General features: G+C 37.0%; 1 protein-coding gene across 1 annotated transcript in view; it reads right to left on the bottom strand.

Moving 5' to 3' along the window:
• The window catches only part of MAP3K15 (mitogen-activated protein kinase kinase kinase 15), a 67812-nt gene that overhangs the window by 9446 nt on the left and 34779 nt on the right, over positions 1 to 23587 (bottom strand). The window contains exons 8-20 of the mRNA XM_072347559.1: positions 20564 to 20734; positions 19687 to 19799; positions 18553 to 18712; positions 17795 to 17945; positions 17278 to 17385; positions 16261 to 16310; positions 13801 to 13896; positions 12521 to 12608; positions 9434 to 9567; positions 8607 to 8734; positions 6697 to 6827; positions 6302 to 6407; positions 2768 to 2925 (exon numbers count right to left, since the gene is read on the bottom strand). Of these exons, the coding sequence (XP_072203660.1) occupies positions 2768 to 2925; positions 6302 to 6407; positions 6697 to 6827; positions 8607 to 8734; positions 9434 to 9567; positions 12521 to 12608; positions 13801 to 13896; positions 16261 to 16310; positions 17278 to 17385; positions 17795 to 17945; positions 18553 to 18712; positions 19687 to 19799; positions 20564 to 20734 (1594 nt within the window). The remainder of the gene's footprint in view (positions 1 to 2767; positions 2926 to 6301; positions 6408 to 6696; positions 6828 to 8606; positions 8735 to 9433; positions 9568 to 12520; positions 12609 to 13800; positions 13897 to 16260; positions 16311 to 17277; positions 17386 to 17794; positions 17946 to 18552; positions 18713 to 19686; positions 19800 to 20563; positions 20735 to 23587) is intronic.

The raw sequence follows: 23587 nt of genomic DNA, 5'->3' as shown, positions 1-23587 counted from the left end.
AGCACATCCGTGCTCAGGATCAGGAATGACTTCCTCCTCTAACACAAGTGTCTCACTGACTGGGGCCTCCACCTGTTCTGCTCCCACTGCAGCCAAATTTCCTTGCACCAATGCTCACGATGACCTTGACCTTGTCACTGCCCCCAGCACTTGGGCCAGATATCTACCATAGCCTTTCAGTGTAAGGGAACTGAAAATCATGTGATGGCCAAAGGTTTATAGAGATGACCCCCCCAAAATTTAAGCAATGAGAAATGCACTATTCCAAGTTGCTCCCTCGTGATTTCTCCAGCTAATTCACTGCCCTTTTACTCTTTCATGCTGATCTGGCATTAAATGGTTTGACGTCAGAGCTGTGTAATGCATGTCTGACTTGTAGATTTGGCACCTTTATACACAACATGCTCTGGTGACCAAGCAGAAAGACAGTGACCACAAGGGATGATGGCAGTCCAACAGCTAAGCAGGTGCCAGCAGCTTGATAAAATGAATCGTTAATTTAAACATTATAGAGCCGCATTAACATACTTTGGCACCATTATGTACTTAATGGTAAGGCTTCAAAAAAAAAGCTGAAGCTGGAAGTGCTGAGCAGTGGTGCCTGCAATTGAATGACGGTGCAGAAGATAAAATGCTAATAATGCATTATGCCTTCCAAATCAGAATGCTAAGCATGTTCAAACCTCAGCAACGAACAAAAACTGAAGGCAACTTTATTTTAGTATTTGCAGTTTACTAACCTCTGCAATGACATTATGTATTTAATAAATAAATCAAAGCAATGTATTTATTTATGTTGTCTCCCGTTGGCAAGATACAATATCAGAACACCTGCCTTTTCTGCTGAAGCATTTTTATCTGATTTGTAACTCTGGACAGTGCTTTATAAATGGGCAATATCCTATCACCAATCACTTTTGCTTTGGGCAGAGAGAAGACAGCCAACAGGTCACTGGGCTGTGACTACTCCTCTCATTGTGACCATCTTATGCTCAGCCCACTCCTTGAAGTGCTCTGGAGACAGGCCCTCGCAGCTGGCTCAAGTGGAACAGTGTCACAAGCTGACAGCACTGTGGTGCAGGGTTATACCCTTCAACACCAAACAAAAGCCAGGACAGTCCATTGTACCGATGAAACAGTATCAAAAACCATCAGTATCAATAGCCATCCTTTTCTGTGCCCTTTAGCTGTGGGGCATGGGACAACTCACAGACCTAGTATGAAGCACAGTGAAATGCAGCCCAGATTACTACATTTACTGATAATTATTTTTTGACATGGTTGCTGTAAGAATTACACCGATGTTCACATTGCGACTTTAAATGACATACCAAAAGAAGCCACTCAACAGTATTAATTTTAGAGTTTTTCAAGTATACTTATTATCAAAACTTTCTGGAGCATTTTCAAGTGTTTACTCACATAGGCATTGAATCACAGAATCATTAAGGTTGGAAAAGGCCTCTAAGATCAAGCCCAACTGTCAACCCATCACCAGCATACAGATATGTTTAAAAAAAAAACAAACAAAAAAACTTGAAGTGGTAGAGACAACAGTTCACCAAGGAGGTAGCTTTGATTATAAGGATTATAAAAATTTAGGAGGATCTAAGGATGCAGAGGTCCATCAGTACATATCAGAAATTCTGGACTACCTCTTCCACAATACCTTCAAAGAATCACAGAATGGCCCAGGTTGAAAGGGACATCAAGGATCATGAAGCTCCAACCCTCCCCGCCAGACAGTGCCACCAACCACCACATTTAGTACTAGACCAGGCTGCCCAGGGCCCCATCCAACCTGGCCTTGAACACCTCCAAGGATGGGGCATCCACTTCTCTGGGCAGCCTGTGCCAGCACCTCAACATTCTTTTAATAAGGAAATTCCCACTAACATCCAACCTAAATCTTCCCTCTTTCAACTTAAAACCATTTCCCCTTGTCCTGCTGTTATCCACCCATTCAAAGAGTTGACTCCCCTCTTGTTTATAGGCTCCCTTTAGGTACTGAAGGCCGCAATTAGGTCACCCTGCAACCTTCTCTTCTCCAGGCTGAACAAGCCCAGCTCCCTCAGCCTGTCTTCGTAGGGGAGGTGCTCCATCCCCCTGATCATCTTTGTGGCCCTCCTCTGGACCCTCTCCAACAGCTCTCTGTCTTTCTTGTAGTGGGGGCTCCACACCTGGACACAGTACTCCAGATGGGGCCTCACAAGAGCAGAGTAGAGAGGAACAATCACCTCTCTGTCCCTGCTGGCCACCCCTCTCCTGATGGAGACCATCCTAACATCCTATTATCTTGCAAAAGACTGAGCCTTAGAAAGAAAAGGCAAACACATCCTCTTGGAGGAAGGCTTAAAAACAAAAAACAAACAAACAAACAAAAAAAACCTTAAAGGAGCACTAAGAACTTCACTGTCATCACTGGAGACTATGGTTGCCAACAGGGAAATCAAGAGCAGGAGAAGATAGAAGGCAGAGAATATTAGTTTTCATATATATTAACTCATTTCTGAGGTTGCTGCTCTTGAGTCATGACCTATTACCAGCACAAAAATAAATTACAGCTCACTAGAGCGGTACAGCTTTGAGCAGAAGAGTCAGTCAGAGAGTTCTGTCAGAGAATTCAGTCAGAATTAAGAATGCAGCTGGGACTGTGGTTTTGTTCAAAACGATCCATACAACAAAAGGTTACCACCAACTGAATTAATCTTTTAAAAACTAAATTAGAATTTGAAAATTCATCAACCAGATGAATCCATGCACTTACTTTAAACATTGCTGCTTGAGGCTCTCCTAGCTCATGAAATGGAGGCTTGCCCGTTGCCATTTCAATCATGGTACAGCCTAGCGACCAGATATCAGCTGGTGCACCATATCCTCGTGGTCCCTTGTCAATAATTTCTGGAGCCATGTACTGCAGCGTGCCTGGTCAAGACAAAAAGGATTGCCAAGTTTCATGCATATTCTTTATTTTTATTAAAGCGAATGAACACACCACTAAGCAATCCAAGAATTGACAAATGCAGTCCATGCAGCCAAAAGATTTGAGTTCCAAGATTGATAGTGAGAAGTAGACAAAGTTACATGTCAGGATCTTTTCTATAAACTTTTTCCTCTTTCTAATACAAGGCTTTAAACTGCTAAAAATATATTCAACAATCAAAATGCTTCCTTAGAACATGAAATCACATGAAATATTTCTTGGCAGGCACTAAATTGTAAAGATTATGCAGGTAGGAGGTGATGAAAAGCAGCAGTAGCAGATATTGTTCATGAGAGCAATTTTCCCTATGTTTACTTGAATAATGAGAACACTGGTGTAGGACAGCACCTTTAACAAAAAAAGTGAGAGGCCAAAATGTCTCTGCTGATAAAGACAGAAGATCTGAAGATAGGATTCTAAGTGATGTCTACTGGTAGTGAGGAGAAAACTTGAAGAAAGTAGTCCATGGGGAAAAAAATACAGTTTTAGACTGCAAAGAGGAAGAGTGTTGAGAGCGCAAAACGAAATGGTTTGGTGGGTATAGCTGTTACAAGTAGGAAAACGAGAGAACTGAGCAAGAAGCAGGGGCAAGCATACTTTTTTTCACTGTATATTTTTGTAAGTCTTTCACTATTAGCAGACTAAGGTTCACTGTAGTAGACAAACTAAATGATTGGTATCTTTAGGATAACAACTATTAGAAAAATGTTCTTTGATAGTTCTTTTCATACTGGCATTTCTTAGATCCCTATTTCAATGCAGATGTGATCTGTTTTTCTTTTCAGATAGTTTGTTCCTAGGAACACTTCTCTGTAATATTAAGCAAGATTTAATAAGATCAAACATCAAGAATCAGCCAAGTAGGACTTAACAGAAGCTCAAAAAAATCCAACATCTGCAAGAAATATCTCTAATGGTGATGAGCAGGTAAAATAACACAATGTAAATAAGGTAATATCCCAGTTAAAAAACCCTATAAACAATGTGTCAAAGCAATTGTTCTCAGTTATTTTGTTGTTGTTGTTTTACTTATTTTTATACAGAATAACCCTGCAAGCAGATGAAGGTCGTGTTTTGTTGTTCTTGTTTTGTTTTAAACAAAGAATGAAGTCCTGTAAAAATAATGGAGTTGTGACAGTATCACCAAAAAACAGCATCAAAAAGGCACTGGTTCTTCACACTAGAGTGATTGGGAATTTCAAAAAGTTAGTTTATACAAGTGCTTTGGTAAATATAAGTTGATATTTTCTTTTTCACTTTAATCTAAAGTTTTACACAAAGACAACTGAGGCTATAATCAAGATAAACTAATTACATTATGATTACAAAAATCAAGGAACTCTTCATAAGTAGCAATTCAACGAAGTCTTCTTGATGTGTTTGGAATCGCTGACAACCAAGGTTACCAAAAAGATGCAAAGAAAAACCTGCAAGATCCAGCAGCTGGCTGTTAATAGATAAAACTGGATGCCCCTGAAGTTCACTTGCAGACAGTCTGAGTGCAATAACTAGCTATAAAACTGAGAAAGAAAAAATACGGTACAAAAATGAAATAAGGATATTCAACCTGGAATCGCTGGTCTTTAATAGTATATTCAGAAAACCGACAAGAGGGCTTTACAAAAAGTCAGTCCACATCAGCAAATGAAATCTATAAACATTCTCTGTGTTTCAACAACAGTACTTTTTTTTCCGCACAAATTTCTACTAGGTCTTTTACAGTATCTTTAAATCATTTTTATTCTTAAGAACGTGATGAAATTACAGCGTGGTAAAACTATGAAGAATAAAATAGAGAACACCTGGCAAAGATAAAGGCATTGGATATTAATATGTTCATTAAACTACTGTGGAACTACAGTTCAAGCCATAGCTTTGCCCTCAGGCGGAGTGTCTTGAATGGATGGATGTAATGTTTAAACCACTAGAAGCCTGACCCTTGAATCACCTGATTGTACTGCATAATGCCTAAAATCTGCGGTTTATGTACCGAGTTAAGAAGCAAAACAAATAGCAAGAGAATTGTTAAGCCCTTCCAGGCAATAGCTCCCTGCCTACTGATTTTAAATCCAAACTGAGAACTTAAGTAAAACATTTCTAGTCATGGTAAATTATACCTCTAAGGCACGAGCAGGACAGCAAATATACAAGAGAACAAAGAAAAAGAGCACAAGGAAAAATCTACCTTTTTTACTACTGTATGGGGACATTTCTTCAGATACTATTTCTCCATCACCTCTAATAACAACTCATCTAACAACGACAAGGACAGATGTTGATGGCAAAAACTGAAAATATTCTTTTCTGAATATCTGTATGTATTAGAGGATCGTTCATCCAGCTACTTAAGGAAGACAACTCATTAAAATTTATTTATTGAATACTTTGGAAAACACAGTGAAACTCATTCAAGGAATGCTTCAGAAGGCAGCATACAACCAACTCTGCTCAGACATATCTTCATGTACAAGCTTAACTGCTGCAACCAAAGAGATTGTTTCTTGCAGCGCATCATTCTAAGCATTCAAATGTTGCATTTATGATTCCAAGTTGCACTAATAGCACTTATTTTGTTCTCTTTAAAAGACTCCCGATATAACTGGATTGTAATTAAAATCATTAAAGATTTGCAGAAAACATTCATTTCAAATGCCTGCACCTGCTGGGATGTTGATCTCTAGAGGCAAACAACATACACTCTGTTCAGATTTGGATGGTAATTTCAGGACAAGTTTCTAATTCACGAGCTTTCCTTATAACTTACTCTTCTGAACAGTTTTTTTACTTAACACTTCAGAATCTTCATGATCTTATGTTCATGGCTTCCTTTCTAAGAAAGGAGGAAATGCAGTCATCACCAGGTCATGGGAAGCCTTTAAACATAGGTTGTGTCTTCCACGTTCCATGTGACTGATGACTCTTTTCCATATTTACATTGCAGGCCAATGTAAGACTTGTGATCTGTGCTATCAGCCTATGCATATGGTCATACAGCAAGTGAAAACATACCTTTTTTAAAAAAAATTGATAAAATAATTGAGTAATTATGTGACCATATTGTCATTTTACAGTCTGAACTTTCAGCTGTTATTCATTAAGCCTTGTTTTCCCTGAATTTTGCTATTTTTTACTACTTTTTTCTACAAGGGAACTTACAGCACTGTATAGCACAGAATAAAAGAGATCTAATTCTGCTTTCACCACCAATCCAAAGAGCTTCTTGGCTCTACATCTAAACCTATCATAGGCTTAGCCCTAGATGACAATGAAGAACCCATATTAACAATACTCTTAAAATCTCTGTTCAACCAGTCTTACCTGTAAATGTTTCAGTGCATGGATTGATTCCAGCCAGCCGTTTGGAAGTACCAAAATCAGATATCTTTACCACACCACTGTAGGTGTTCACCAACACGTTATCCCCCTGTAGTTTTGATGAAAGAGAGAAGGTGTGGAATGGAGGGGTTGGAAAACAGGTAAGTGCAGATTCTAAATCCCAGCCTTGATACTCTTACAGGTTTGTAGTTATCTTTTTAATATACCTTTCTACAAAGGAATTTTCCAGAAGTATCAAGGATTTGTTGTATTCCTTCCTTATGTTTTAAGCTTCCATGAAATTCTATCAAAAATTCTACATCAGGTTAGAGTAAAACTAACTGAAGTAAATGCAATGAAAAGCAAATGACACAAGATACACCAGAGGAAACATTTACCTTTATATCTCTGTGTACAATCTGGTTCTCATGGAGATACTTAAGGCCTTCCAGAATCTGCTTGGTGTAAAATTTAATTGTGGGTTCTTTCATTGGCCCCCACTTAGACCTCAGGAGAGCCGAGAGGCTGCCTAGGTGATTTAAGAAGAAAGCATATCAAGATAACAAAATTCCAAGTTTAATATTAAACATTTAAGGCCAGATCAACCTTTTGCACAATATCTTAACATGGGAGAAATACAGCACTTATAATCAAGCCAAATTATTCCTAGTTCAGTCAAGGCAACTCATTTCCCACTGCTCCTGACTGGCTGTTTCTTTTTTACCAGCTCATTTTTCATCTCCATGACAGGAAGAAATGTTACAACAGGGCTATATGCATCTCACTCACTTCAGTCTAACAACTGTTAAGGTAAGGATGAGTTCTCAATTCATTCGATTCAGCTCTCAGTGAAGTAAAGACAATAACAGATGACACTGTATTACATAATATACTATATTTTGTGAATCAGATGCATGAGCAAACAAGCTGATTTACCTCAGAGAAAAAAAGAAAAGAAAAATAGGGGGGAAATAAAAATCAATTTCCTTGCAAATATGAGACTATGTCCTGGAAATTCCAAAGGAAAAGACAAAGGAATGATCTTAAAGAAGCAAACTAATGGATGTACAGAGCAAGAGGTAAGTCATCTATAAATCACCTGCCTTCAGTAGGTATAATCTGTTCTTTAATTACACAAGTACTCTAATCACAAGCCAAAATAAAGACAATCTTTCTTTTTCTGTTCATAATAAACAGTATGCAGTCATTCTATTTAATGCCAGACAAATTCAGTTAAAGGGAATTGTAGCTTTTGCCAACAGCTTTCTAAAACAAAGTTTGGTCAAAGAATCTTGCATAATCTGAATAGCTGGTTTCTCTTAAACATTGGTTGCAGAGTTAAAATTAACAGAATTGGTTCAATAATACCCTGGCATTAATAACTAATCACAGCACACTCCACTGTGCAAATATGAATAGAGGAAAAAAGGCAGGTAAACAGCAGCAGCTGACACTTTTAACAAGTGTAGGAAAACAAGTGGAAGTGTTGATTTAAGTTCATTAAATCAGCATATCATACATGTCAGTGTCTCAGCTTAAAACAGAACAACAACAAAAAGTCAAAATGAAGGCTTTTAGGTCAGACGGTCACAAGAATTCAAAATAAAAATGTTTCCAATCATGAATGCCCCAGATACATTTATTTATTCTGTGAATGTTTGTGTGGTTCTTCCATGGAAAACCTGCTTTTTCTTCTTTCTGTTTTAGTTTTGCAAATTACAAAGCTGACTACATTCATCCTGACTTATATTGACATATACAAAAGGGAGGTGGGAGTGAAACCTAGAGTAGGTGAAGAGGGACTTAGATGTATATAAGGTTGAAGGAACAAAACTGTTATTTATGAGCAACAGAAGCAGACCACCTTCTGTCTTTGATCAGCCAAGGAAAAGCACTGTTTGAACGTAGCAGGTACCAATTCATATTCGGTTTGCTCAACCTGTATTACCACTCGACAGAAGCTATCTTAAAAGCTCCAGTTATTTAGCTGATCAGGCTAAAAGGAAATCAGAATTCTATCTCTACTGATCTATAACATGTGAAGATCTGACACCAAACATTACATAGTTTTTTTCTAGTAAATTTGCTCCAGGTTCATCATTATTACAGGAAGGGGAGAGGAGACTGGGAGTTGTATATTTCAAATCATTCTTCACATGCAAAGAATGCCACTGGTAGTGAATGGCTCAACAGAAAAGCCAAATACCGTGCACAAGCACATTAAGTGCATATCCATTGGCTTTCACTAAGTTCAGGGTCCCAACTGCTTTTGGTTTCTTTGAGAGATTAAGCTCAGAATAATACAAACCTCCTGGCACCTGCTCCATAAAAATCTTAATGTATCCATCCTCTGAAACAGATCCAAGATATTGGACAACATTCCGATGTTTTAAATATTTATGCAGTGCTATCTCTTCATGAAGAGGTTGAGAATATCTATTAAAAACAAACAGGAAAAAAAAACAAGGAGTAGCTCATGATGGGGGAAAGGGCTCGAGGCTATGTTTAAATGATATTTTGCAAACAGAATGGATTATAGTGATATTGATCCAACTCTCAGTAAACATCTTGCCCATGACCTTCAAAATGCAGAGTGACTGGCTGCCTGCTGAAAAAAAGCAGAGGTAGAACTCAGAGCAACTGAGGTGGAGAAACATGCCCTCAGATAACATATTTACACATTTACACATCTGCTTTGATCTGCATGGTACCCTCACTTTGGAAACTCCTTTTATCCTTTCTCTCTTCCTTGAAAGGAATACAGATGAGGTACAACTGCAACTTTAAAAACAAATTAATTTTTCTAGGATTTAAGATATACATATATTGTCAAATGGTATCATTTTCATGAAATTTACACATACACACATATCTATGCATATACACACACACATATATATATATATTTGTACACATAACTATACATATGTATATAAACTCTTTCCCAAACAATTAGAAGTCCTCATTCTCCAAAGGCTGCTGAGGAATACTAGGAGGACACGATAATTGAATGTGAGTATACTGAGACATTATAAACCAACCACATAGAAATACTTGTTAAGAAGAGCCAAGTTTTCAGCAAACAACCGCAGTTCTGATAGCAATGTGTACATACAACAATAAGCTCACTCTTACCTGCTGTCTCTCTCGGGTATTTCTTTGATGGCTATTCGGACCTGGTTGCTAAGGTCTCTTCCAGCATATACAACCCCATAAGTACCTTTTCCTAGAACTACTCTGTCACCTTTCTCATCATAATCATATTCGTACTGCAAGAAGACAAACAAAGCAGTACATTAATAGTGATCAGTAGCATTTGAGATTACAGAGAAGTTTAGCAGAAGTTTTGCACTACACTGGATTAGTCAGTGCAGAGTAGCTACTACAGAGCAGATGGTACCTACCCACCAGCCTCATGCATTATACAACTTTCAAAATGTCCACATTATTTGCTTTACAAAACATCTTCCCTTACCAACTTCCAAACGCATTCACCCCAAAAAGGAACACAATGGTAAATTAAGCTCAGTGAAACAGTGCCATCAAAAGAATATTAAAAAAGCACTTTTGCAAATATGTAAGAAAGGAACAGGGAAATTTGATAGCCTCAGATATAATCAGGATTTGCACAGACCTCCCTCTGCATCTTTTCAAATCAACACAGATTTCCCATATAGGAAAACTGCGTAATATCCTCTGTAGCCTCATATGAGTCCTCTACCCAATTTAGTGGGTTTTTTTTTTGTTGTTGTTGTTTTTTTTCAAATAGCCACAACTATTGATATTTCTATCCATAATTACTACTTCTGTTTCATCTACTACTTCATACAGAATATAGACTTGAGATCTATTACATTGAAATGAAGGAAAAACCCTTTTATTGTGCAGGTGATGGGGCACTGGCACAGGCCGCCCAGAGGCTGTGCAGTCTCCTCCTTGGAGATCTTCAAGAGCCACCTGACTAAGGGCCTGGCACCCTGCTCTGGGTGTGCTGCTGGGACAGGGGCTGGGCCTGATGGACACAGAGGCGCCTGCCAGCATCAGCCATCCTGTGAAGTGTCATCTGACTTTTCTTTGCAGTTCTGGTATTGCACTGTCCATGTGTTGCTGAAACTCCCTTTCTCCTCTCAGAAAAGATGACATGTTTCCTGTCACTATATGAAAGGTGCTAAAGAAAAACTGTCTCGTTTATCTTAACAGCATATTCTGTTCAGTGGAGCTAAACTTGAGCTAGCCTAGCTTTAGCACAGTTTCATTTTCCATGTTTCAGCACTTTACAATTATAACATAATCTTGTTATATGATAGGCACAACTGACCTAAAATGCCATATGTAAAATTTGTCAAGTTCTTTGCTAGTAACACATCCAACTTTCACAGCTATCATATGACATCAAACTGCAGAAAGAATTCAGCAGTCACATTACAGAATTTAAGATTGACAGCAATCCCATCTGCAACATTCTAGTCTGAAGGCAGCTCTATAATCACTGTCTTCTCCAGTCTGTGTCCTATGAAACAAGAAAACTGAGGAGATTTATAGTTCACTGCTAGTTGGTATACATTTTAAGAGACCAGACGTGTTTAATGCTGCTTTCCAACAGGCACAAAGAAAGACTGCATCAATCACTGCTCACTGCCAAAGGTCTGAATATGTGATCCCCTGCATGTGCAATTCAGCCAGGAGGTAGGAGGAAACAAGTGCTTACAGCTGACCATATGTACTAATGTGGGTCGGGGATGTCTGATCTCCAGTATATCCTAGGTGGAGCACAGTAGGAACTTAAAAAATGATAGGAACTTCTTCAATATCAATATGCAGAAACAAATATTCTAAGGCAGAGAGAACTGCCAAACACACCTTTTAAGTCTGTTGCAGAGACCTAAACTGTAGCTGCTCTCAAGCAACACTGCAATTCAAAATATACATCATCTCAGAATAACATTATCATTCTCTAACTGAAATGATCAATCTTTCCAGAAATTATGCTCAAAGTTATTTTTCCTCTTCCCCACGTGTTAATATTTCTTTTATTAATCGTTAGAATTTCTGATTTCTCTATGCTTGTCAAGTCCGTCAAGGAGATACAAAGGTGCTTTTTCCACGTGGTCTCATTTAAAAAGATCTCAGATTGCAGGAAGGCATTAGGCCTTTCACTGAAGCTAAGCAAATTTATCCTCCCCTTAGTATCTCGAATTCTTAATTTTCTCACCTAAAATAGTAAGTACAAGGTGATAATTCTGAAAACATTGGGATATACACTTACAGAATGATGTAGCTTAAAGATATAACAGTGATTTATGTGGTCATTTCTCTATACTTTGTTGACTGATGCAGGATTGTTTCCCACTGTGCATTCTCAAGGGCTTTTACCAATTCTGTTTTTGAAAGACTTAAGCTGTGGTGAACTCACTTCCTGTGAGACACTATTACACATCTGAATAGACTGTGATGTTTTGAGGTTTTTCTGCCATGAGCTAAGTTCATAAATATGCAATGTAAAATCTGCAGCTATAGATTATACACTTCCTTTGCCAAAGCAGACCCCAATCCTATAATAAATGCCAAGACTACATATGCATGAATTAAGGTGGGCTTAACAGGTGTTCTTATCTTGTCCTCTTCACTTGAGGAAAAAATCCTGTAACCAACACATGCAAATTTTAGTGCAAAAATTCTTCCTCCCCACAGTATGAAATTACTTGCAACAGCACAGTAAAGGGTCATCTATTCTCTTCATCCTCTTCTGACACCTTAATTACTACAAAGGCTCACTGTTGTAATGCCTTTTAATTGTATAATGGAATTGGTAGAATGGGACAGAAGCAGAAAGACACCCAAATCAAACAGACCACATCTGGGCTTTTATGCTCATCAATTACGTCAACAGTATCTTTTTCTTACCCTCCTGAGCCAGGTGGTATCAGATGACTCTTATCTATAGATTGTTTGCAGTGTAAATACGAAATCAGTAACACATTTCTTTAGGGATTTATACAGTTTACGGTAGTAGCAGGATCATTGCATTTTAATATAGTTAGGGTTTTTCTTTTCTCAAATGAATGTAGTTCTGGTCACAGATAACTGTGTAAGAGTTGAAGCTTCATATGTAATTAAGGAATTAAAATTTTTATTGATTGTCTTTCCAGCGTACTGATAGGAAAGTGCAAGGAAAATGGAGAAAATGATTCACAGTTCTTTGACCTTTTAACACTGACATACCTCCAATGTTTCTCCATCTATTTCTCCTTCTAGTTCCAAAGTACTGCCAGCTGCATCAGACAAAATTTCTTTCACCAACCCACAGAATCTAAGAGAGCAATAAATAGCAGAAGATCAAAGAAAAACAGCCCTTCAGAAAGAGATTAAATAAATTCTTCCCAGGATGGGCTTTGCTCACAAGCAAACAAATGGAGTAGTCCTTATATTTACAAACGTAATTAGAGAAGAAATTGAGATATTCAAAAATTATGTATTGATTTTCAAAGGTTCAGTCCTGTGGCACAAGATTTGTAACCTCGTATTTGGCGTGCAGTGACAAGAATTCTATTATTTTCAGTTTAAGCTAAATGTTTCCACAGACTTTGGTTGCAAATGTCATTCCCCACTACTTCTGAAAATCCAATTTTGTCATTTCTAGTTGGGCACCCAGAAAGACAAAAAATAGAAAAAGTAACATATTTTGGAAAAAAAAGGATTTTAACTGATTTTATTTAGTCCCCTGGGATAGAGAACATTGCGTACAAGACCAAGTTTTCCTGTAGGCTCCTGTGTGAGCCACATTTTCTTTTTCCTCCTCAAAATTCCATAATATGGGGTTACAAATTATTAAAAATGATAATAAAGTATTTACAACATCTCTTTCATTGACTACCAGGGACTCTCTTCTGGAACAGACTCCAGTTGTGCATTAAAAAAAAAAAAAACATTTATAAAAAAAGCGATCTTTCATCATAACAGAAACTGCAACGCCAAATTAATGCTCAACAGGTAAAAATTTTGATGCTTCCTTTCTTCTAAGCTTTGCACTCCATAGAGCTAATAATTCTCTTTAGCATGAGCTTACTCTACCTAACACATAAATTAATAATTACTGCAAGAAAATATACAGTTCATCCCAAAATACTGTATATCAACAAATTACTCCTACTTCATTCAGAAGACCTACATGTCAGTATCTGTCCGCAGAAAGAATATGGTCTATATTTAGGTCTGAAACTTAGTAGGTTTACTGCTAAGAGACAACATAATTGTTATCACAAAATATCTGAATGCATGAGAATAAGCTACTTTAACTGACCAGAATCAGTCAACACGTGATGAGACTTTGCTCTCATCACCTTAAATCCCACAGGATTTAGCTCGTTGCTTCTCAATCAAGTAAAAAGAAATGAAGAAAGAAAGAAAAAATGGTCAGGCAAAACTGTCAGCTTTCAATGTTTACTAAATTAATTACATTTGGGACAGATTTTGCTTGTAATATCCACAGAAAATGAACTCACCTACTGCACTGGTTTTCTGTAGAAAAGTAGATTTGAAAATCATCTGAGTTATCATGCACGTAAAGAAAACAACATCGTTCATCAAACTTGGAAATACTGTAAAAAGAAAAATCAAGAAAAGGCTGTTTTGGACATAACCATTAGAAGAAGCAGAAAAAAGTGGAGGTAATTTTTAGTTTAATTGAAATCTCTAACAAACACGTTATTTTTAGAAGCTATATGCAATTATATTAATCTTCACTACATCTAGAAGCTTTGAGTTTTTTTATATCCTAGGGACTAAAACCCTACCCTCAGTTTGATGAATGTCTAAGCTACTGCTTATTTTGGTAAAATGCTGACCTATATCAAGTGCTTTAAGGTTTGTTGCTCCTCTTTCCTTCCATCTTCACATAGTTTCATCAGATTTCAGTGTATTTGTTGATACCTCTATGAAAAGTGAATTATTTTGACAACAATCTAGATATCACGAAAGTCTTTCTTTTAAGCTTGACCAATATTTCATATTTTTATACTTCCATTACACTCACAATAAAACTGAGCAGGAAGATACGGTGAGCAGATACTTCACAGTATATATTTTTATGGCTTTAATACTAATAAACAAGTTCTAGGATGACCAATATTTACTCTAAACTGTAGCAGTAATTCTGAAAAAGTGATTATTTATAGCATATTGTGCCTTTCCAGTTTTACAAATAGCTCATCTAAATGCACTGAAGCTAAAAGCAGAGGCCATAAAACACAACTGAAATATGAAAGTAAACCCAGGAACGAACCTCTTATCATTTCAGACACTTCAGTATCATTCCACATAAGTGCCAAGCTATGATGGTTAAGGAACGGTCATTATTTTTATGCTTTAAATGAATAAAAGCATTTTTATTCTTGCCTGGTTGCCTTAATCAAACTTTCAGATCATACTTGGCCACTGCTGAGCCTGTTAAAATTCGTGGTAGTAGATTATAGTAATGGTGCAGGACATTATAAGACCAACTTTCAGTAGCATCATTTAGGGCTGTACTGACAGATGTTCCAAAATATTAAAATTCTGCCAGAAGATTTTTTTTCAGAAATATTTGAAAATATGCTTTGTCATTCTGTAACTTGGTTCTGATATAGAAACTCTCGCAGTCTCACAAAGAAGGCAAACATATACCCAGCACAAGAACTAAACGACAAAGCAAGATGATCCTTCCACAAGCAAATGGAAGACAGACAACAGAGTAACTAAACACTGTATTATAAATAGTGTTATACCTTTGACATAAAAGCAATTTCAAAAGTATTACAATTTGAAGCTGTCATATACCTAGCAAACATGCAGTTCCTATAAATATAAATGGACTCCTTCCTTCAGCTTTGTAATCCCCAGAGTGATTAAGAATCATGGCAAATGAATAGCTTGCCTCCCTTTAATCAGAAGTTAACTTTCTCAGTCACGACTGATTTGTGTGATGTGTTGACCAGAGGTGATTAATGTGTTTTAGAAATGGTTTGCTTAGTTATGCGCAGTCAGCTCCACAGGCTTGCTTCTGTAATGATAACTTCACATCCACTTACACTGCATTGGAGTAACAGAAGAAAACACATCGGATTCATTAAAACTAAAAACTGCTCTTGGAAGCAATTACAAAAGACATGGGAGGATCTAAGTACACACTCACAATTACAGGCCTTCATAGCAACTACCATTCACCTTACTCACGATTTTATTTCTATTTCACTGAGCTTATTTGCTTAAAACATTATTCAAGTTCATAGATGACAAACCTGGGACTTAACATTCAAATGTTTATAGTGATAACTGTGGCCCTGAAAGCCCCTGCATTGAGAACTACAGAACACCTTAGGTAAATAAAGTTTGTCAAGCTCTTAAGCTTATGCCTTTGTAAAAGTGGCTCCAGCAAAGAGCCACTTATGTCTCTAAAAAGGCCCAATCTACAAATGTAGTAAATCACAAGCACAGGTAAAAAGTAAAGACTCATCACACATCTTTACTCTGTGCTTATGGTTGCTCCAGTCCTAAACTACAGTCTGCACAAGCAGAGAGCAAGAATGCCATAGACACGTCAGGACGTAAACGTAGACTTCATTTTGCTTTCTCTCCTGGTTCCCCATTTCTTGCATCTCTAGCAGCAAAATGTCCCAACTTGTAAAATACATAGAAGTTTAGCTCAAGTTTAGAAAAGCAGCTATACAATTGAAAACAGGGAAATCTACAAGAGAATACATAAACTAATTCTAAAGGTGTATTTCTATGTGAAATATACAGCTCTGCCCATGGGTGGAAAGGAAAATTCTTCCCATTTGACATTTCAAGCCAAGTTGGACTGAAGCAGCTTTAGTGACAGACAATGCACTGAACAGACTTAAGGCAGAATCCAGACTTCCCACTCGAGAGAAACATGAAGCATTCATTAAAAAAACAAAACAAAACACTTTTTCGGACACACCAACCTTATTCCCCTTATGGAAGGAGCTGAAAAGTTCCATTCATGAATCTGTTTCTGTGAAAAACAGAACTATATCAGATTAATACAAACACTATTTAACCATACTATCAGAAACAAAGTTACAGCATGGTAAGCAAAAAGTTTTTCTAACATCTCTCTTCCATTATTTCCTCCTTCCTTCTTTTTTATTTTATTTTTTTCTTATCCTCCAACTTTCTAATAAGAATTGTTGTTGTTTTACTCACTTGAGGAAAAACAAATGCAAACATTGCAGGATGGGAAAAAAGGAAATATTTCCTCAAATAAAATTAAAAAAAATAAATACACTTTAATTACAATTTACCAAACAGTATGTTTTGACTTAACCAATCAATTTTTCATATAAAACATTAAAGCAAACTATGCCCTAGTTTTAGCAAGGCTTGAAGGGAAAGAATACTTCATGTTTCTTCCTAGAGAAGTACTGAGCCAGTAAGGATAGCTCAGGTAGAGCACAGTGGAGGCAAAACAAAAGGACAATCTGCACCTTGGCCCCCCACAAATCTCCCTTTAGTAGCTGAGTCATATTTAGCATCAGTAAATATACACCAAGAATTTATTCCTTAAAGGAGACATGCATCAGGCACATTCACTCCAAGCAGTGAAGTAGCACAGCATTCTGAAAAAAAAGGTTCACAGATCCAGGTAACTATGTAGTCTCACTCTAACATATGTCTTTTCTGCACTTCACCTGTCTAGAGTTTTAGTCTCCACCTACACCATCCTGACAGGAAGAGTTGGTCAAACATATCCCAGTGTAAAATCAAAGTTATTTCTTTCTCAAAAGATTATACTGTCTATATTCCTTCATTAATCTCTTGAACTTTATCCATCCATATTTCTTTCCTAATCTCCAGTACCTTATCTCATAGTTTTCCTTGTAAAAAGTCCATTTTCACATTTTCACATGCCAAATCTACGCATAAAAAAGTGAATCTAAGCATTATGAATCAGAATGAGATGCATCTGCTGACGGTTTTACCATTTCAGTTGGAGAGACATGCCACAAAGAAAGAGATCTCTCATCTTCTTCATTGTTAATTGAAACATACGCAGGCTGGTAGATTTTAGTTGGTTCTATCACCAGAACCTAAGAGAGAATATTTTTCCTTAATAAAACAGCAGGTAGCACATGACAGCATCTTCAGTAAACACTAATGTTTCGGAATAGGCAGTAAGTAACCACAAAGTAAGGCCTAAAAAGTTTCCAGGGAAGAGAGAAGGGCAAGACAAGGCAGGAAGATGTTGCATTCCTGTGGCCAATCAAATGGTATGATAATGGTTTCTATTAGAAGACTCAGAAATATTTCTTTACAATCATTTTAGGGCAGTGGGTCGAATGTTTTTTTAAAAGTACAGTTTTACAGAATACAGGGGTTTGGTTCATGCAATGAAATAACAGGCAGTTCAACATTTAAGTATTGTGCTTAAAGTCATCTAATTCTGGTGATAACCGGAAACATAAGACAAACAAAACTTGCTTGGACATAACATCTTACTGGAAATCTCAGTCCATTAGTTGTTTCTTTCGTTGCCTCAAAAATTATATCTAGCCAGAAATTCAATCTTTCTTGTTTAGGAGAATGTTCTATGGTGAATTTCTTGAAACGCTGAATTAACATCAGATTCTGAACTAACGATTTCAAGTACCTAGAACGTATTGAATTAGTGAGTTAACAGAGAGATAACAGAATTTAACCAGATTCCAAAAGCACTTAACTAACTTAGACATCCAAAAAGTAACTCCAAGTATAATGTGAAGCAAAATCAAATGTAACTTAAAAGCTACCATGAAGGAAATGGTTGATATTTACACATTTCTGAAAGAACAGCTAATTTAGCATAAACCCTATGTCACAGACTCACTTAGACATTCATAAACATCTTACTGCAAAAGGGTGTAGTCACATGAATAGTTATGTGACAGTTGGACAGGATATTACGAGGCAGAAGATGGCAGAGGCAAGATCAGCAGCAATCTAAAGTCTGAAAATCATTGTTTCACAAGGAATTGTCACCGATTGCTAAGTTCTTTCCTATAAACCTTGCTGCAATGGGACATACAGCCAGCAATAATGGGTAAGTTACTTTCTTACCATTTCCCTTCATTGTCCTTTCTTTCCCAGAGTGAAAGAACAGAGTATAACATTAGTGTTACAAACAATCTACAATGGAAAAATCCAGTTAAATTAACCAAGAGTCAAGAGGATTGTTTTTCTTTGTTTATTTCCCAGAACTACAGCCTTCTACTACATACCATACTGGAGGTTTCAGCTTAAATAGTTTCTCTGCTGCTTGAACTGCTTTACTGACATCATTAGCCAACATGCTCACACTGAAGAACTGTCCCACGTCCCAGTAATTGTTCATTTTTTCTAGGCTCCCTTTTCTTCCCAATAAACTGTTTAACCGTACACCTGAAAAATTTCAATTGAAACATTTTTCTAGCAGTAAAATACTAATATACTAATAAGTCTATCAATAAAAGTCCAACAAGATTTAATTCAGCATGAGTGATAAAAATAAAGAAAAGCAAGCGTTCTCTAGAAAAAATATAGATACTGTTTAACACAGAGGCTAGGTCTGCAAATAACATCCCCAACGTGGTTGAAGCAGCCAGAACTCCTATCACGTATGATGCTGAAAAAAATCTTGTGCCATTTGCCACCTGATTCTTAGTGTAAGCTGTGTACCTCTGTTTCCTCGAGCTGTGCGCTGACTGAAAGAGATCACTGGCTAGAGGTTTATGCAAATCCACCCCAGAGGAAAGAAATGGGAATGGTTAAAAGCCACTTCTGCACTCCTCACCTTTGTGGTCAAAGTAGGGATTTCAGACAGGATCTGATTTCAAATATAGTTTTGAAATTATGCAATCATGCTTCTAAGAAATGCATATCTATTTCTATTGTACAATTTTTAAAATAAACTTATATTGGTGGGTTTTAGCTACGGCCTACATGGAAGATATGTATAGAAGTAGTTACTGTCCTGATAGATCTTTCCACATGATCTCTCAGACAACAGAAATCCTGCAGATTCTTCCATGACATCCCCAAGGAAAGATGAAACATACTATGTTACTTAGCCAGCTATACAAAAGGATGATCTCTATAGTGTAGGAGAGGCAGTTTATGGATAGTGATGAAGACAGTTCTTGTTCTACTACAGCTGCAGCCCTTTAGGTGCACCTAGTTACTAGAAAGTTGCAGCAAGTCAACAAGATATTAAGTGGTCCCTCAAGATCCCTGTGTTTTAGGCTGCCAGTGGGGACCTGTCACTAAAAAGCCTGAACCATGTTTCTATCCACACAGCCCACCTCAATAAACTTTTTTTTTTCTTCACAGGGAGAGGGGCAAAAAACACATCCAAGGCTCTATGAGTGGATGCTTACCTATCTTTCTCAGTTCCATTGAGCTTTCAAACTGCTGTCCTTCAACAAGTAGTAAAACTGCAAGGTTAATTCCTGAATACAGTGTTGACTGAAGTTCAAATCCTTTGCGGTACCTGCAGAGAAGAGTCAAGAGCTCACATCTCACTGAATAATAAATACTGCAAAGTTTGGGTAGCCATTTTAAGCTATTAATTTACTGGAAGGACTATAGGGCTAGTTCATGCCTCTGATGCACTGCAAAGAGCACTTGGAACAAAGAAACTCTGTGTTTTATGGTGAGAAAGAAAAACTTGTTCAGTTGTATGTCCTGCTACTTTCTGTAGTTTTGTGAAAATAAAACTTAAATTGGTTACTGCTATACTCTTACGTGCAACAGAACACGTATGGTATTATTCATATGAGAAAAGCAATGAAAGTATTAGTCTTCAGTGCAAGTTTTACAAATAGGCTCCAAGTACTTTGTTTTAATGCTTCACACTCATTAGAGGTTACTGAGATACTGAAAGAGTGCAGTTATAATACTGTTCCTCAAATACAGTGGACCTTTCTATGTCCTAGAGCTGCAAGGTAGGCACCATCCTTGCACAAAGGACCAACATATGCCCCACAAACTCACTTGCTTTCTGTTTTGGCCCTGAAGCAGATTTTCTTTGAAAAGAGTTAGGTGAATCATCTTATACTCATTGTATTCACTCTATACAGAAGCAAGGAAATGTATCCAAATACCTAGCACTCAGTAAATCACTTAGTCAAATCAAACCATTAAAAAAGTGGAAATGAGGAACATTTGAGCTTCTATATTGTACAGCTCTGCTTTTCATAACTGTAAAAGCTGGGAGACGCTTTTAAAGAAAGATTTTGTGCTTTCTTTGGTTACCATTCAATGGCACGATCTCGACTGTTGATATCTTTACAGTCAGAGTCAAGAAACATATCCTTGTAGATCCTTCCACACAAGCAAAACATATCTGGAGCAGGGTGATCACACGTCTGCAGGACCTGAAGCATGACTTGTAGTGCCTTCTCCCTGTCACCTGCATTATTTCTTCTGAAATCAAAGACAAAGAATAAAATTAACAACTTCAGATCTCAAACAGTAACTGCAAGATGGTGGAATAGAGGTGTCTTCTCCCTATCCTGTAACTCACCCAACATTACTACGTACAGACTTCATTTACAATGGTGCTTGCATGTTGGTTGGTTGATAAAAAACAAAAGTACTCTCATATCACGGACCCCTACTTCTAGCTCATTTAAGTACTGATTTAAGCCCAGAATTCCTCAATGAAAGAAAATCCATAATTCCACGCAATTCCTCCTCGTGTAAGCAGACAGATTCTGCAGATACTCCAGTGAGAAACAAATGCCTGTTTGGTGATCACTCCTGAAAATACTCATTTAAGTTGACCATCTGCAACTTAACCAACTCCTTAAGTGGAGGCTATATAAAGTGACTGTGCTCATTTATTTAATAATATTTCTATCAAACTATATTTTGTAGGGATTTTAAACTTGGCTATTTTAACACAGAGGACAAAGAGAAAGAGGCAACATCTTGTGTGTATTAAAAAAGAATGACAAAAAAGAAGACAAAAAACAGCAGTGAAGGAAGAAAGTTGGGTAAACAGAACTAAATTGGGCCTTAAACTTTAAGTCCAGCAACTCCCAGTAAGCAAATGTGTAACAAAGTCATAGAATTCAGCATGTGCTCAATCTTATATTAAATATATACTAAATATATATATATTATATAATATGTATATAATATATATTTATTAAACATTATATATTAAATAGCAAGAAAAAACAACAAAAAAGACTGCTTCCAAGTCAAACAGACTCATCTATGTCTTGTGTGAAAACAGGTTAAATATTAATGACATAATAACATTAACATGTGTTATATATTGATTGAAACAGACTTAAAGAAAAAAATGCAATGTGTAAAGCAAGACTGCCTAAAATAGAAAAGTGCAAAGGTTAAATCTTCTGGATTTCAAAGCATGAACCTGAATTCACAGAAGAAAATCTTAGGAGCATTTCAAAACAACAAGAACTAAACAAACAGCACATTAAAGTACTCAAAACAAAATTAAATGCTTCTGTCTCCTAGCAGGAAATGTGCGATTGATTCAGTTCATAGAAGGTAAGAAACAATTCTCCATTAAAAATATATTGTTCAGTGCTAAAATTTTCTTAAACAACTATACATTAACCCAACACAAGTTATTATTAAACAAAATCAGTTTAGATCCATTTGTATAAACGCTATTTCTCACAGTAGCATAACTTGATGATTCTGCAACAAAAAGCAGCAAATCAATTACAATAATCTGCAAATTTAGGAAAAGGTATCACCTTCTAAAGCAATCCCAAAAAGAGAAAACTAACTGTGAGAAGAAACAAACAAACAGAACTGGAAAAACACATACTTCAGGCTACAAGCAACCTGTCTTGTCAACATGAAAATACACTGGTTGCTAAATGAACAGTACAGTACACGGTCCAGTGCACTGGACCATGATGTGTTTTCACTTATTTCATACCCCACGCTTCAGGATCTGCATGTCTGAGAGTTTAGAATTTGTTTTAAGGTGCCCTAAAAGCAGACCTGTGACACTATCAAGGCCTGTTTGGCCTTGCAGTACAATGACATAGAAGAGATTACTATATATCCTCAAGTCCTCAAGGCACTGACTGTTGTTTTTCTTACCCACTATCAATGACATGAGCTTCCCCATGCTTCCCAGCCCCCGTTTAGAGCCATAGCAGAGTGAATCACACAAAGGTGAGTTGGAAGGGGCCTGTGAAGGTCAGCCACTGGAATCTCATGACCTGAGCAGAACCACTGCCCAACAGTGAATTTTGTCTGAAAACCTGCAAGGATGGAGATGCCTCTTTGAGCAGGGAAAGCTGAAGCACTGTGTGTTATGATAGGCAGTCATGGAAGGAAAACAGAAAACGTTATCTTTATTGCAGTAAATTGGTTCATCAAGTGAGTCAGACTCATTTAAGCAAACCTCCTGAATATGAGTTGCAGACAGGACTCACAGCATTTTACTGTTCCTTGGTTACAGGCCAGCTTACATTGAAATATGTACATTCTTCATGGTACGACACACTCTAATCAGTTTAGAGAATAAATACTAATTCGAAATAGGTACTATTAATTGTCAGTCTTCAACATTTTATTTTTGTTAGCCTTTTCATGGCTGGGATATGATGCAGCTTTAAGAACTCTGCATGTACATACAGTAAAAACACAAGTTGGTCTTCTTGATTGCTTTGGTTGGTTCAGGGTTGAGCAATTCCTAAAATAACTTTTTCTGAGAATTCTTTCAAAATAAAGTTTGCCCTTCCAAAACATGGTTTAATGATAAATGAGTTAGAAAATGGATTAATACTACCATTTATTCAGACACTACTTTAAAACAGAACACATAACATGGGAGAGCTGTTAACAATGCTCTTTTTTTTCTTTATTAGCACATCTTGGTTTTCTCAGTACAAACTTTGCACAGAAAACAAATAAAGCATAATCAGGCTAAATTATAGAAACATAAAAGTATTCCAAGTTGGAAAGAACCCACAAGGGTCCTTTAACTCCTCGAAACATGATAACTGCAAGAGCCACTGCCAGTTGGGAAATAACTTGGAATTGTTTCAGAATACTAGGATAACTATGAAAACATCCCAGTATTCAATAAAATACCACCAAAATACCACCAGAGACACATAAATAAAAGCTAGGAATTAAGAGGACATGAGTATATGAAAAAGAAAATAAAGTTGTAGGATGAGAAAGAAACACAAAGCAGAGAGAGAATAATTATCAATGGTATGGAAGAGTTTCTATATGCAATGGGATGCACTCCTGCTCTCTCCTTGCGTTTTATTAGCT

Source organism: Excalfactoria chinensis, chromosome 1 (assembly GCF_039878825.1).
Source record: "Excalfactoria chinensis isolate bCotChi1 chromosome 1, bCotChi1.hap2, whole genome shotgun sequence".
NCBI classification, from domain to species: Eukaryota; Metazoa; Chordata; class Aves; order Galliformes; family Phasianidae; genus Excalfactoria; species Excalfactoria chinensis.
The sequence above is the reverse complement of the archived record's forward strand: the minus strand, read 5'-3'. Positions and strand labels throughout refer to the sequence as shown.